The 14694-nt window shown below is 40.1% G+C and overlaps 1 protein-coding gene across 1 annotated transcript in view; it reads left to right on the plus strand.

Moving 5' to 3' along the window:
* LOC140679259 (semaphorin-4C-like) overlaps positions 1-14694 on the plus strand; it is a 391991-nt gene that overhangs the window by 336117 nt on the left and 41180 nt on the right. The window contains exons 9-10 of the mRNA XM_072914311.1: positions 4171-4322; positions 12503-12678. Of these exons, the coding sequence (XP_072770412.1) occupies positions 4171-4322; positions 12503-12678 (328 nt within the window). The remainder of the gene's footprint in view (positions 1-4170; positions 4323-12502; positions 12679-14694) is intronic.

A 14694-nucleotide genomic window follows, 5' to 3' on the forward strand; every position in this document is an offset into this window, starting at 1 on the left:
AAAAGCATCAAATTGGCTGAGGTTTCATCATCGTGCTTTATAGTTTCCCATGGTAGCTTAATGTGCTGCTGTGGAAGCACCCATGTTAAACATAATGGAACTGGGATGGTAGCCTGGTAATGGAATGTATTAGAATGAAGAAATAATTGAAAAGATAAATAGGAGTGTATAGAGGATAAATGAGAGAGAAGACAAAGTGCTATGAAGGGGCAGAGGTGGGTAGTAACGCGCTACATTTACTCCGTTACATCTACTTCAGTAACTTTTAGGATAAATTGTACTTCTAAGAGTAGTTTTAATGCAACATACTTTTACTTTTACTTGAGTATATTTATAGAGAAGAACCACTACTTTTACTCTGCTCCATTTATCTACAATCAGCTCGCTACTGATTTTTATCCATCTGTTAATGCACGCTTTGTTTGTTTTGGTTTGTCAGACAGACCTTTAAAGTAGGATCTATCGCATGCCTGCGTTTCACCAATCAAATGCAGTCACTGGTGACTTCTGACTCCGTTTCACCAATCAAATGCAGTCACTGGTGACATTTGACTCCGTTTCACCAATCAAATACAGTCACTGGTGAGGTTTGACTCTGTTTCACCAATCAAATGCAGTCACTTGTGACATTTGACTCCGTTTCACCAATCAAATGCAGTCACTTGTGACATTTGACTCCGTTTCACCAATCAAATGCAGTCACTTGTGACATTTGACTCCGTTTCACCAATCAAATGCAGTCACTGGTGACGTTTGACTCCGTTTCACCAATCAAATGCAGTCACTGGTGACGTTTGACTCCGTTTCACCAATCAAATACAGTCACTGGTGACGTTTGACTCCGTTTCACCAATCAAATGCAGTCACTGGTGCTGTTTGACTCCGTTTCACCAATCAAATACAGTCACTGGTGATGTTTGACTCCGTTTCACCAATCAAATACAGTCACTGGTGACGTTTGACTCCGTTTCACCAATCAAATGCAGTCACTGGTGACGTTTGACTCCGTTTCACTAATCAAATGCAGTCACTGGTGACGTTTGACTCCGTTTCACCAATCAAATACAGTCACTGGTGACGTTTGACTCCGTTTCACCAATCAAATGCAGTCACTGGTGACGTTTGACTCCGTTTCACCAATCAAATGCAGTCACTGGTGACGTTTGACGCCGTTTCACCAATCAAATACAGTCACTGGTGACGTTTGACTCCGTTTCACCAATCAAATGCAGTCACTGGTGACGTTTGACTCCGTTTCACCAATCAAATACAGTCACTGGTGACGTTTGACTCCGTTTCACCAATCAAATGCAGTCACTGGTGACGTTTGACTCCGTTTCACCAATTAAATGCAGTCACTGGTGACTTCTGACTCCGTTTCACCAATCAAATTCAGTCACTGGTGCTGTTTGACTCCGTTTCACCAATCAAATACAGTCACTGGTGACGTTTGACTCCGTTTCACCAATCAAATACAGTCACTGGTGACGTTTGACTCCGTTTCACCAATCAAATGCAGTCACTGGTGACGTTTGACTCCGTTTCACCAATCAAATGCAATCACTGGTGACGTTTGACTCCGTTTCACCAATCAAATACAGTCACTGGTGACGTTTGACTCCGTTTCACCAGTCAAATACATTCACTGGTGCTATTTGACTCCGTTTCAGCAATCAAATGCAGTCACTGGTGCTGTTTGACTCCGTTTCACCAATCAAATGCAGTCACTGGTGACGTTTGACTCCGTTTCCCCAATCAAATGCAGTCACTGGTGACGTTTGACTCCGTTTCACCAATCAAATGCAGTCACTGGTGACGTCTGACTCCGTTTCACCAATCAAATGCAGTCACTGGTGACGTTTGACTCCGTTTCACCAATCAAATGCAGTCACTGGTGACGTTTGACTCCGTTTCACCAATCAAATGCAGTCACTGGTGACGTTTGACTCCGTTTCACCAATCAAATGCAGTCACTGGTGACGTTTGACTCCGTTTCACCAATCAAATGCAGTCACTGGTGACGTTTGACTCCGTTTCACCAATCAAATGCAGTCACTGGTGACGTTTGACTCCGTTTTACCAATCAAATGCAGTCACTGGTGACGTTTGACTCCGTTTCACCAATCAAATGCAGTCACTGGTGACGTTTGACTCCGTTTCACCAATCAAATGCCGTCACTGGTGACGTTTGACTCCGTTTCACCAATCAAATGCAGTCACTGGTGACGTTTGACTCCGTTTCACCAATCAAATGCAGTCACTGGTGCTGTTAGACTCCGTTTCACCAATCAAATGCAGTCACTGGTGACGTTTGACTCCGTTTCACCAATCAAATGCAGTCACTGGTTAGGTTTGACTCCGTTTCACCAATTAAATGCAGTCACTGGTGACGTTTGACTCTATTTCACCAATCAAATGCAGTCACTGGTGACGTTTGACTCCGTTTCACCAATCAAATACAGTCACTGGTGACGTTTGACTTCATTTCACCAATCAAATGCAGTCACTGGTGACGTTTGACTCCGTTTCACCAATCAAATACAGTCACTGGTAACGTTTGACTCCGTTTCACCAATCAAATACAGTCACTGGTGACGTTTGACTCCGTTTCACCAATCAAATACAGTCACTGGTGACGTTTGACTCCGTTTCACCAATCAAATACAGTCACTGGTAACGTTTGACTCCGTTTCACCAATCAAATACAGTCACTGGTGACGTTTGACTCCGTTTCACCAATCAAATACAGTCACTGGTGACGTTTGACTCAATTTCACCAATCAAATGCAGTCACTGGTGACGTTTGACTCCGTTTCACCAATCAAATACAGTCACTGGTGACGTTTGACTCCGTTTCACCAATCAAATACAGTCACTGGTGACGTTTGACTCTGTTTCACCAATCAAATGCAGTCACTGGTGACGTTTGACTCCGTTTCACCAGTCAAAGAGAGCTAGGCGGTCACATAATTAACAAGCTTAAGCTTACATGAATTCAACATCAAATTTGAGGAAGCACATGGCGGTAAGTAACGTTAGTAGATATTTTGGCTGTCACCGTAGGCTGATGTTAGCTTCCCTGCTATGAATCACTGTCAAATGTACATCGTCTGGACTCACACACACACACGCACAACACTCACACTTGCATAGAAACACCAATCAGAAGTGAAAAAATAATTTAAAACATTTATATGCACGTACAACACTTAAAACTTTTAGCATATCAGTATGTGGAATTAAATTATGGAATGGATTAAGTAAAGAAGTTAAAAATTGTACTGATATGATCCAGTTTAAGAGGTTGTTCAAAATAATAGTGCTTACAGAGTACAAAAAAGAAGAATTATGAGAAATACTTTCAACCTTATTGAAAATAAGATATTCTTCATCTCAGTATGTTAATAATGACTGAATTAATTAATTAATTACATATTACAAAACTGTTGTATACTAATTCATAGATGTTATTTTATTAAATAAAAAGGTCAGTAAATGATTCTATATATTTGTAAACGCTTGAAGTGGGAAAGGGGTAGGATTAAATAAGCTTTGCTTCTTCCTACTCCTTTTCGGGCATGATGTAAAATGAAATTATATGAAATTGTGTGCTGTATTATGATGTAAGTGTGTTCATGTTCGAAATAAACTAAAGAAAGAAAGAAAAAAAAGTGCACAGTGTGTTCCCAGGTGCAGCCCACAGCTATCAGTTTATGGTTTGCGTAAAGGCTAACTTGTTATTTTCCTTTGTAATCTCTGCCTACTGAGCCTATGGTGCTGTTAAGTTAATGTGGCTCAATTTGCCTTAATTTTTTTTATGTTAATGTATTATTATTTAATATATATTATTGTTTTAGTTGCTTAAGAGATATTCCTGGCTCTGAATTTGCTCATTGCTATTTTTATGTTTTTGTGCATTATTTGTTGCCGTCATCATTAAACGAACAGGTTACTCATCAGTTACTCAGTTTTTTTCACAACATACTTTTTACTTTTACTCAAGTAAATATTTGGGTGACTACTCCTTACTTTTACTTGAGTAATAAATCTCTAAAGTAACAGTACTCTTACTTGAGTACAATTTCTGGCTACTCTACCCACCTCTTGCGATGGGGAGAAACAACATCAAACGTTATAGACTGAGATTGTGTGTGTGTGTGTTTTGTGCAGAACCAGACTTTGTGGCTTCAGCCTTGGTTCGAGAAAGCGGCGGCAGTAAAGAAGGAGACGACGACAAAATCTACTTCTTCTTCAGCGAGCGGGCGTTGGAGCTGGACTGTGACACTGAGGTCACTGTGGCCAGAGTGGCTCGCGTCTGCAAGGTAACCTCACACCTCCATATTATCTGCAGCTATTTTCTGTGGCTCAGTTAAAAAAAAAAAGATACCAAACCATAACAAATCTGAAGCGATATCGAAACCAGTTCTCCCGGTTGTTCGATAAGAAAAGAACCGATTCCATGGACTCGAATCCCTTTTTGAGAACCGGTTCCCGTTATCGAGGCCACTTTAGTAAAGAAAAAGAGTTGGTTCTTTATTCGAATCCCTGGGAATGAATCCCGTCCCACAAGAAATGCCCTGTGGGACATCACAGGAAATGATATTTCCTGTGATGTTACACAAGCAGCAAAAATAATGGACCGGAAAGAACGCCTCAAGGCATGGCTATTCACCTATAGTGATCACAGGTTGTTTTTGTGTTACTGTATATATTAGTTTTTCTGAAAAATCCCACTTAATATACTTTGGGTAACAACAGTCAATATTTATTTATTTTATGTTTTTAGGGGTGTAACAGTCAATATTTATTTTTTTATTTTATTTTATTTTTTTCTTATAAAATAAAAGTGAGGTTTTTTTTAATCAAATATTGTGTTTTTTTCCATATACAACAACCTATCTGGATTCGATAAGAGAATCGATAAGAGAATCGATAAGGAATCGGTTCGATACGAGGATTCGATAATGGGCTCGAACTCGATAATTTCTTATCAAACATCACCCCTACTAAGGAGTACTTTTATTGCATAAAATGTAAATTAATAGGTACACATGTATATCTGTGAACTCTAAGGAGTACTTTTATTGCATAAAACGTCAATTAATAGGTACACATGTATATCTGTGAACTCTAAGGAGTACTTTTTTTGCATAAAACGTAAATTAATAGGTACACATGTACATCTGTGAACTCTAAGGAGTAGGGATGATGTTCGAAACCGGTTCTCCCGGTTGTTCGATAAGAAAAGAACCGTTCGATAAGAAAAGAACCGATTCCATGGACTGGAATCCCTTTTTGAGAACCGGTTCCCGTTATCGAGGCCACTATAGTAAAGAAAAAGAGTTGGTTCTTTATTCGAATCCCTGGGAACGAATCCCGTCCCACAAGAAATGCCCTGTGTGACATCGCAGGAAATGACGTAGCTCAGTCTAATGACTGAGCTACGTCATTTCCTGCGATGTCACACAAGCAGCAAAAATAATGGACCGGAAAAAATCTGGATTCGATAAGAGAATCGATAAGGAATCGGTTCGATACGAGGATTCGATAATGGGCTCGAACTCGATTATTTCTTATCAAACATCATCCCTACTAAGGAGTACTTTTATTGCATAAAACGTGAATTAATAGGTACACATGTACATCTGTGAACTCTAAGGGGTACTTTTATTGCATAAAACATCAGTTAATAGGTACAAATGTATATCTGTGAACTCTAAGGAGTACTTTTATTGCATAAAACGTCAATTAATAGGTACACATGTACATCTGTGAACTCTAAGGGGTACTTTTATTGCATAAAACGTCAGTTAATATGTACACATGCATATCTGTGAACTCTAAGGAGTACTTTTATTGCATAAAACGTCAATTAATAGGTACACATGTATATCGGTGAACTCTAAGGAGTATTTTTATTGCATAAAACCCAATTAATAGGTACACATGTATATCTGTGAACTCTAAGGAGTACTTTTATTGCATAAAACATCAATTAATAGGTACACATGTATATCTGTGAACTCTAAGGGGTACTTTTATTCCATAAAACGTCAGTTAATAGGTACACATGTACATCTGTGAACTCTAAGGAGTAGGGATGATGTTCGAAACCGGTTCTCCCGGTTGTTCGATAAGAAAAGAACCGTTCGATAAGAAAAGAACCGATTCCGTGGACTCGAATCCCTTTTTGAGAACCGGCTCCCGTTATCGAGGCCACTATGGTAAAGAAAAAGAGTTGGTTCTTTATTCGAATCCCTGGGAACGAATCCCGTCCCACAAGAAATGCCCTGTGGGACATCACAGGAAATGACGTAGCTCAGTCTAATGACTGAGCTACGTCATTTCCTGTGATGTCACACAAGCAGCAAAAATAATGGACCGGAAAAAACGCCTCAAGGCATGGCTATTCACCTATAGTGATCACAGAGACAGGTTGTTTTTGTGTTACTGTATATATTAGTTTTTCTGAAAAATCCCACTTAATATACTTTGGGTAACAACAGTCAATTTTTATTTATTATATTTTTTTAGGGGGGTAACAGTCAATATTTATTTATTTATTTTATTTTATTTTTTTCTTATAAAATAAAAGTGAGCTTTTTTTAAACCAAATATTGTGTTTTTTTCCATATACAACAACCTATCTGGATTCGATAAGAGAATCGATAAGGAATCGGTTCGATAAGAGGATTCGATAATGGGCTCGAACTCGATAATTTCTTATCAAACATCATCCCTACTAAGGAGTACTTTTATTGCATAAAACGTGAATTAATAGGTACACATGTATATCTGTGAACTCTAAGGAGTACTTTTATTGCATAAAACGTCAATTAATAGGTACACATGTATATCTGTGAACTCTAAGGAGTACTTCTATTGCATAAAAACGTCAATTAATAAACACGTTCTATATTATGCGGTTTATAGAGCAATTTTCGGAGAAGCGAATTCCCCTACAGGACTGTAATCTGTAATCTTACCTTTATTTATGGATTTTGCAGTGTATCTGAAGTACACAGGATTTTGTTATAATTGTGTCACCTAAGTCAACTCAATGTCTAAATCCTCAGTTGTAACTACTCGGACTACAAAGGCGGACACGCGCAATTTTTCAGTATTTATGCAGATCCCAAATGCAGATCAGCAGGTACCAAAAGATAAGAAAAGTTGTTTTTGCATAATATTGCGAAACAGAACGCCAGATAATATGTCTTACCTTATACACACACCATAATAATACGCCTATGTATAATGCGCCGACAATCCATCAAGGGTTAGGGTTAGGGTTAGGGTTAGGAGTTACTAAAGTCGTACTAAAACATTTTGACAGATTTTTGAGCGCCGTGTGTAATGTTCTATATTTTCAATGGAAGATAGAAAATGTTGGTGTTGTTTACTTGAGTCATATTGCCATCACAGTGCAGTCTACACGTATCTCTTATGTTTGACTGCCATCTACTGGTCACACTTATCATTACACCATGTACCAAATAAAATTTATTCGACATCGTTATGAGGGTTATAAGGCGCACTGTAGAGATGCGCGGTTTGCGGGCACAACCGCGGAGTCCGCGGATTATCCGCGGATCGGGCGGATGAAATTTAAAAAAAATTAGATTTTATCCGCGGGTCGGGTCGGGTCGGGTCGGGCGGTTGAAATAAAAAAAAATTAGATTTTAAATAGATTCAGGCGGGTGGCAGTTAAACCAATTCGGAAATATATATACATAGTTAAATGTTGTTACCCACATACGAAAAACGAGCAGGCACCTGCAGCATATGCCACAACAGAAGAAGAAAACAAAGAGATGGACACTTTTACGGAGCGGAGAAGGGACGCCTCGCCGGGGTCCGGGACCGAGGCCCCTTCCCCCGAGAGGGCCCCACCGGGAGCCGTAGCTGAGGCGATCCGCGAGAAGGGCCCGACGCACGTCCAGGGTCACCACCGCGCCCACCGCACCGACACCCCGCCTCGTCCGCCTTCGCCGCGGCCGGCGTCACGCGCAGCAGGTAAGCAGTTTACCTGCCCGCCACCCCCGTGGCCGGGGGCTCGTAACAGGGGTCACTCCGCGCGCTCCGCCCGCGCAGCTTACCTGCCCGCCACCCCTGTTGCCGGGGGCGCGTAACAGGGGTCACTCCGCGCGCAGTGCGCTCACGAAAGGGGTGGGGCTCACCCTGGTTGATATAGACAGCAGGACGGTGGCCATGGAAGTCGGAACCCGCTAAGGAGTGTGTAACAACCCACCTGCCCTGAAAATGGATGGCGCTGGAGCGTCGGGCCCATACCCGGCCGTCGCCGGCAGCGAGACGCGCTTGGAGGTGCGCTCAGCGCGGCTCCCATATGATTGCGCACTGGTGTGCGTCTGGGTCGTGACAGCGTGGCACGCGAATGTCTGTGCTGCATTGGATCAGTCTCCTTTCTTTAACAGGCAAAAGCTTTATAACCATCGTCTATATTAGATATATAACAACGGGCGGATGCGGGCGGGTGCGGTTCTGATCAAATGTTACATCGGGTGGATGGCGGATGGTTGACGACTTTCTGATGCGGTTGCGGATGAAATAATTGCCTATCCGCGCATCTCTAGCGCACTGTCGAGTTTTGAAGGGGAAAAAAGTATTTTAAGTGCGCCTTATAGTCCGGCAAATTCGGTAGTAGTATTGTTTCGATCCCAATAATTACCTGGTATCGATATTTACATCACTGCGCTCACTCGTAATAAACATGGAGAATTCTTAACAGGTTGCGCCAAATCTGTCCGTCAAATGTATCCCCGAATTAAAAATGTCCACAACAATGTATGGTGAACAATGATAGGTGACAATTGAAGGCAATTTTAAGTTAGATGCAGGGAAGTATCAGACAGTCACGTTGATATTCTGAGTAATAACTTGAGAGAAGATACTGTCAAAAATGTCAATGTATTCTGATTAGACCGGGTCATTAGTGGAAAGGCGTTTAAAGACGTGAAATAAGTTTTTGTTTCTATGATTTGTTTGACCTTTATATTGACTGTTATGTATGCAACCACATCATCTGAGTAACCTTTAAAGTGAACTAAATGGATACAAAGTGTTAAACAGTGTGAGGATAAGCACACGGCTTTATGGGAAATGCCCTTTAATGTCTGCTCAAACAACAATAAAGCTCTTTGAGTGAAATTAGAAACAGATGCCCACACATGAATGGATAATTCAGCTGATATTGTTTTTGAAGCGCGATCCCAATGTCTACATTTAACTGCCATAATGTGATCATTGACTTTTATTATTGCTCACACAATCACGGAGGACAATAACAAAAACATGTCAAGCACAAGGGCCCTTTTAAATGTGTTGCATCAGAATAGATCCCAATAAAGACACGTTTGTTGCGTTTATAGTGGGACTAAATAATAATGATAATCATTGATATGTTTTAACTTTTAAAACACACATTTAAATCCTGTCAATCAATCAATCAATCAATGTTTATTTATATAGCCCTAAATCACAAGTGTCTCAAAGGGCTGCACAAGCCACAACGACATCCTCGGTTCAGAGCCCACATAAGTGCAAGGAAAAACTCACAACCCAGTGGGATGTCAATGTGAATGACTATGAGAAACCTTGGAGAGGACCGCAGATGTGGGTGACCCCCCCTCCTCTAGGGGAGACCGGATGCAATGGACGTCGAGTGGGTCTAACATAATATTGTGAAAATCCAGTCCATAGTGGATCTAACATAATATAGGGAGTCCAGTCCATAGTGGATCTAACATAATAGTGTGAGTCCAGTCCATAGTGGATCTAACATAATAGTGAGAGTCCAGTCCATAGTGGATCTAACATAATAGTGGGAGTCCAGTCCATAGTTGATCTAACATAATAGTGGGAGTCCAGTCCATAGTGGATCTAACATAATAGTGAGAGTCCAGTCCATAGTGGATCTAACATAATAGTGAGAGTCCAGTCCATAGTTGATTTAACATAATAGTGGGAGTCCAGTCCATAGTGGATCCAACATAATAGTGAGAGTCCAGTCCATAGTGGATCTAACATAATAGTGAGAGTCCAGTCCGTAGTGGATCTAACATAATAGTGAGAGTCCAGTCCATAGTGGATCTAACATAATAGTGTGAGTCCAGTCCATAGTGGATCTAACATAATAGTGAGAGTCCAGTCCATAGTGGATCTAACATAATAGTGTGAGAGTCCAGTCCATAGTGGATCTAACATAATAGTGAAAGTCCAGTCCATAGTGGATCCAACATAATAGTGGGAGTCCAGTCCATAGTGGATCTAACATAATAGTGAGAGTCCAGTCCATAATGGATCTAACATAATAGTGTGAGAGTCCAGTCCATAGTGGATCTAACATAATAGTGTGAGAGTCCAGTCCATAGTGGATCTAACATAATAGAGAGAGTCCAGTCCATAGTGGATCTAACATAATAGTGTGAGAGTCCAGTCCATAGTGGATCCAACATAATAGTGTGAGAGTCCAGTCCATAGTGGATCTAACATAATAGTGTGAGAGTCCAGTCCATAGTGGATCCAACATAATAGTGTGAGAGTCCAGTCCATAGTGGATCTAACATAATAGTGTGAGAGTCCAGTCCATAGTGGATCTAACATAATAGAGAGAGTCCAGTCCATAGTGGATCTAACATAATAGTGTGAGAGTCCAGTCCATAGTGGATCCAACATAATAGTGGGAGTCCAGTCCATAGTGGATCTAACATAAAAGTGTGAGAGTCCAGTCCATAGTGGATCTAACATAATAGTGAGAGTCCAGTCCATAGTTGATTTAACATAATAGTGGGAGTCCAGTCCATAGTGGATCCAACATAATAGTGAGAGTCCAGTCCATAGTGGATCTAACATAATAGTGAGAGTCCAGTCCGTAGTGGATCTAACATAATAGTGAGAGTCCAGTCCATAGTGGATCTAACATAATAGTGTGAGTCCAGTCCATAGTGGATCTAACATAATAGTGAGAGTCCAGTCCATAGTGGATCTAACATAATAGTGAGAGTCAAGTCCATAGTGGATCTAACATAATAGTGAGAGTCCAGTCCATAGTGCATCTAACATAATAGTGAGAGTCCAGTCCGTAGTGGATCTAACATAATAGTGTGAGAGTCCAGTCCATAGTGGATCTAACATAATAGTGAGAGTCCAGTCCGTAGTGGATCTAACATAATAGTGACAGTCCAGTCCATAGTGGATCTAACATAATAGTGAGAGTACAGTCCATAGTGGATCTAATATAATAGTGTGAGAGTTCAGTCCATAGTGGATCTAACATAATAGTGTGAGTCCAGTCCATAGTGGATCTAACATAATAGTGAAAGTCCAGTCCATAGTGGATCTAACATAATAGTGAGAGTCCAGTCCATAGTGGATCCAACATAATAGTGAGAGTCCAGTCCATAGTGGATCTAACATAATAGTGTGAGTCCAGTCCATAGTGGATCTAACATAATAGTGAGAGTCCAGTCCATAGTGGATCTAACATAATAGTGTGAGTCCAGTCCATAGTGGATCTAACATAATAGTGTGAGAGTCCAGTCCATAGTGGATCTAACATAATAGTGAAAGTCCAGTCCATAGTGGATCCAACATAATAGTGGGAGTCCAGTCCATAGTGGATCTAACATAATAGTGAGAGTCCAGTCCATAATGGATCTAACATAATAGTGTGAGAGTCCAGTCCATAGTGGATCTAACATAATAGTGTGAGAGTCCAGTCCATAGTGGATCTAACATAATAGAGAGAGTCCAGTCCATAGTGGATCTAACATAATAGTGTGAGAGTCCAGTCCATAGTGGATCCAACATAATAGTGTGAGAGTCCAGTCCATAGTGGATCTAACATAATAGTGTGAGAGTCCAGTCCATAGTGGATCTAACATAATAGAGAGAGTCCAGTCCATAGTGGATCTAACATAATAGTGTGAGAGTCCAGTCCATAGTGGATCCAACATAATAGTGGGAGTCCAGTCCATAGTGGAAAGATGAAAGAAGGCCGTTTTAGTAACACTCTTAATGTGTGACTCAAACGAGAGAGTTGGGTCGAAGATAATACCCAGATTCTTTACCGAGTCGTAAACAGTCAAAAGTAGTATGTATTGTACTATTAATTGCCATCTGGTAAACAGTGTACACTTTGAGTGATGGAATTAGTTGAGGAGGTATTTTTTATTTAGCCTTCATTTAACCAGGTCAAATCCCATTGAGATCAAAGATCTCTTTTCCAAGCATTTGAAGTTGTAATATGTTGTGTAAAGGAAATTTCACATTTCTATGAAACTCAAGATGGTTTTACTACGTCTTTGTATTTGAGATTGTTTATAGGCTCAGGCCAAATAAGTGCTCAACTTCAGCCTAAACCATTTCGATCTGTAAAACTGTCAAGTTGTGAATGTAAAACTGTTTATTTTGTTGACCACTGACCGAGGAAATGATAAACTCAACTAAACTTTTACCTTGATCTGAAATGTCTCATCTTCAGGGTGACCTGGGTGGTACTCGGACTCTGCAAAAAAAATGGACCACCTTCCAAAAAGCCCGGCTGGACTGCTCGCTACCTGAGCGTCACGTCTCCTTCAACAACCTCCGAGCTGTCTTCACGCTGCCGGGACAGGACTGGAGGGGAACTACTTTCTTTGGCATCTTCCATGCTCAGTGGTGAGTACAGAGATCATATCAAGAAGCAAAATGTTGCCTATCATTCACACTCCTTATGTGAGACAAGGACACTCACGTCTTTTCCCTTTTTTTGTGCAGTCTAAATTGTAAAAACTAAAACAAAAAACTGCTTGTATATGCAGGTAGTGAGATCCATGTATTCCGCCTACATAGTCCTCTAAAAAACATCCTAAAACTGCCAATAATACTCCATTTGCATGCCATGGTTCAAACACTGATGACATTTATTAAACAGACCAGAAGCAAGGAATCATGCAGAGACAGAGTTCAATTTGGCTCAATGAGGAGACACGTGTTTTTGGCTGTATTCTAGTTACGGATCCAAACTACGTTCTAAAAGTCCAGCCCGCGTGCTTCCTCTATTTATTTGGGAGGTCCCTGGTTACATCACTGAAGCTGTCGCTGAGGGAAGGCGGATAATCTCAACAACTCCAGTTAGACACAATTTTATGATTATACAAAAATGCAAATGTGTTGACGCTGGTGATATCGCCTTGTCTCTGCTCTGTCTGCGTCACGGCGGTGTTCGGCCTTGGCAGTCAGCAGGCCCTTCCTGGACACAGATACCAGACTGGCTTGCAATCTTTTGGATTGCCAGCTTTGCACAGACAAAGAAAAGTACCACTTCGGCACAATTTACAATAATTAGAGCATACTTGCCAACCCTCCCGGATTTTCCGGGAGACTCCCGAAATTCAGCGCCTCTCCCGAAAACCTCCCGGGACAAATTTTCTCCCGAAAATCTCCCGAAATACAGGCGGACTGACCTGAGTCCGCTAACAACAACAGCAGTCACGTTTTTGTATACCGTAAAGCAGTTCGTCTGGCGTAAACAGCAATGTTGTGACACTCTTAAACAGGACAATACTGCCATCTAGTGCATTTGATGAAAGCACTTTTGTGCGTGCCACACAGCAATGCATAATCAGAGCAGCATGGTTTGAAAAATAGGGACAGAGAATAGAACAAATGGGTTGTACTTGTATAGCGCTTTTCTACCTTCAAGGTACTCAAAGCGCTTTGACACTACTTCCACATTTACCCATTCAAGGATGGACAATTAAACCCTTAACTCAACAATGAGAAGATGAGTGTTATGTGTGTGTATATGTGTAAATAAATGAACACTGAAATTCAAGTATTTATATATATAGCTAGAATTCACCAAGTCAAGTATTTCATATATATATATATATATATATATATATATATATATATATATATATATATATATATATATATATATACATATATATATATATATATACATATATATATATATATATATAAGAAATACTTGACGTTCAGTGAATTCTAGCTATATATATATATATATATATATATATATATATATATATATATATATATATAAGAAATACTTGACGTTCAGTGAATTCTAGCTATATATATATATATATATATATATATATATATATATATATATATATATATATTTATATACATATATATATATATAGCTAGAATTCACTGAATGTCAAGTATTTTTTATTTATATTTATATATATATATATATATATAGCTAGAATTCACTGAATGTCAAGTATTTTTTATTTATATATATATATATATATATATATATATATATATATATATATATATATATACATGAAATACTTGACTTGGTGAATTCTAGCTGTAAATATACTCCTCCCCTTTTAGCCACGCCCCCGTCCCACCCTGACCACGCCCACCCCCAACCCCCTCCCCCCACCTCCCGAAATCGGAGGTCTCAAGGTTGGCAAGTATGAATTAGAGCAACAGCCCTTAAAGGGGAACATTATCACCAGACCTATGTAAGCGTCAATATATACCTTGATGTTGCAGAAAAAGACCATATTTTTTTTTAACCGATTTCCGAACTCTAAATGGGTGAATTTTGGCGAATTAAACGCCTTTCTAATATTCGCTCTCGGAGCGATGACGTCACAATGTGACGTCACATCGGGAAGCAATCCGCCATTTTCTCAAACACCG

The sequence above is a fragment of the Nerophis lumbriciformis genome, linkage group LG12 (genome assembly GCF_033978685.3).
Source record: "Nerophis lumbriciformis linkage group LG12, RoL_Nlum_v2.1, whole genome shotgun sequence".
Classification (NCBI taxonomy): domain Eukaryota; kingdom Metazoa; phylum Chordata; class Actinopteri; order Syngnathiformes; family Syngnathidae; genus Nerophis; species Nerophis lumbriciformis.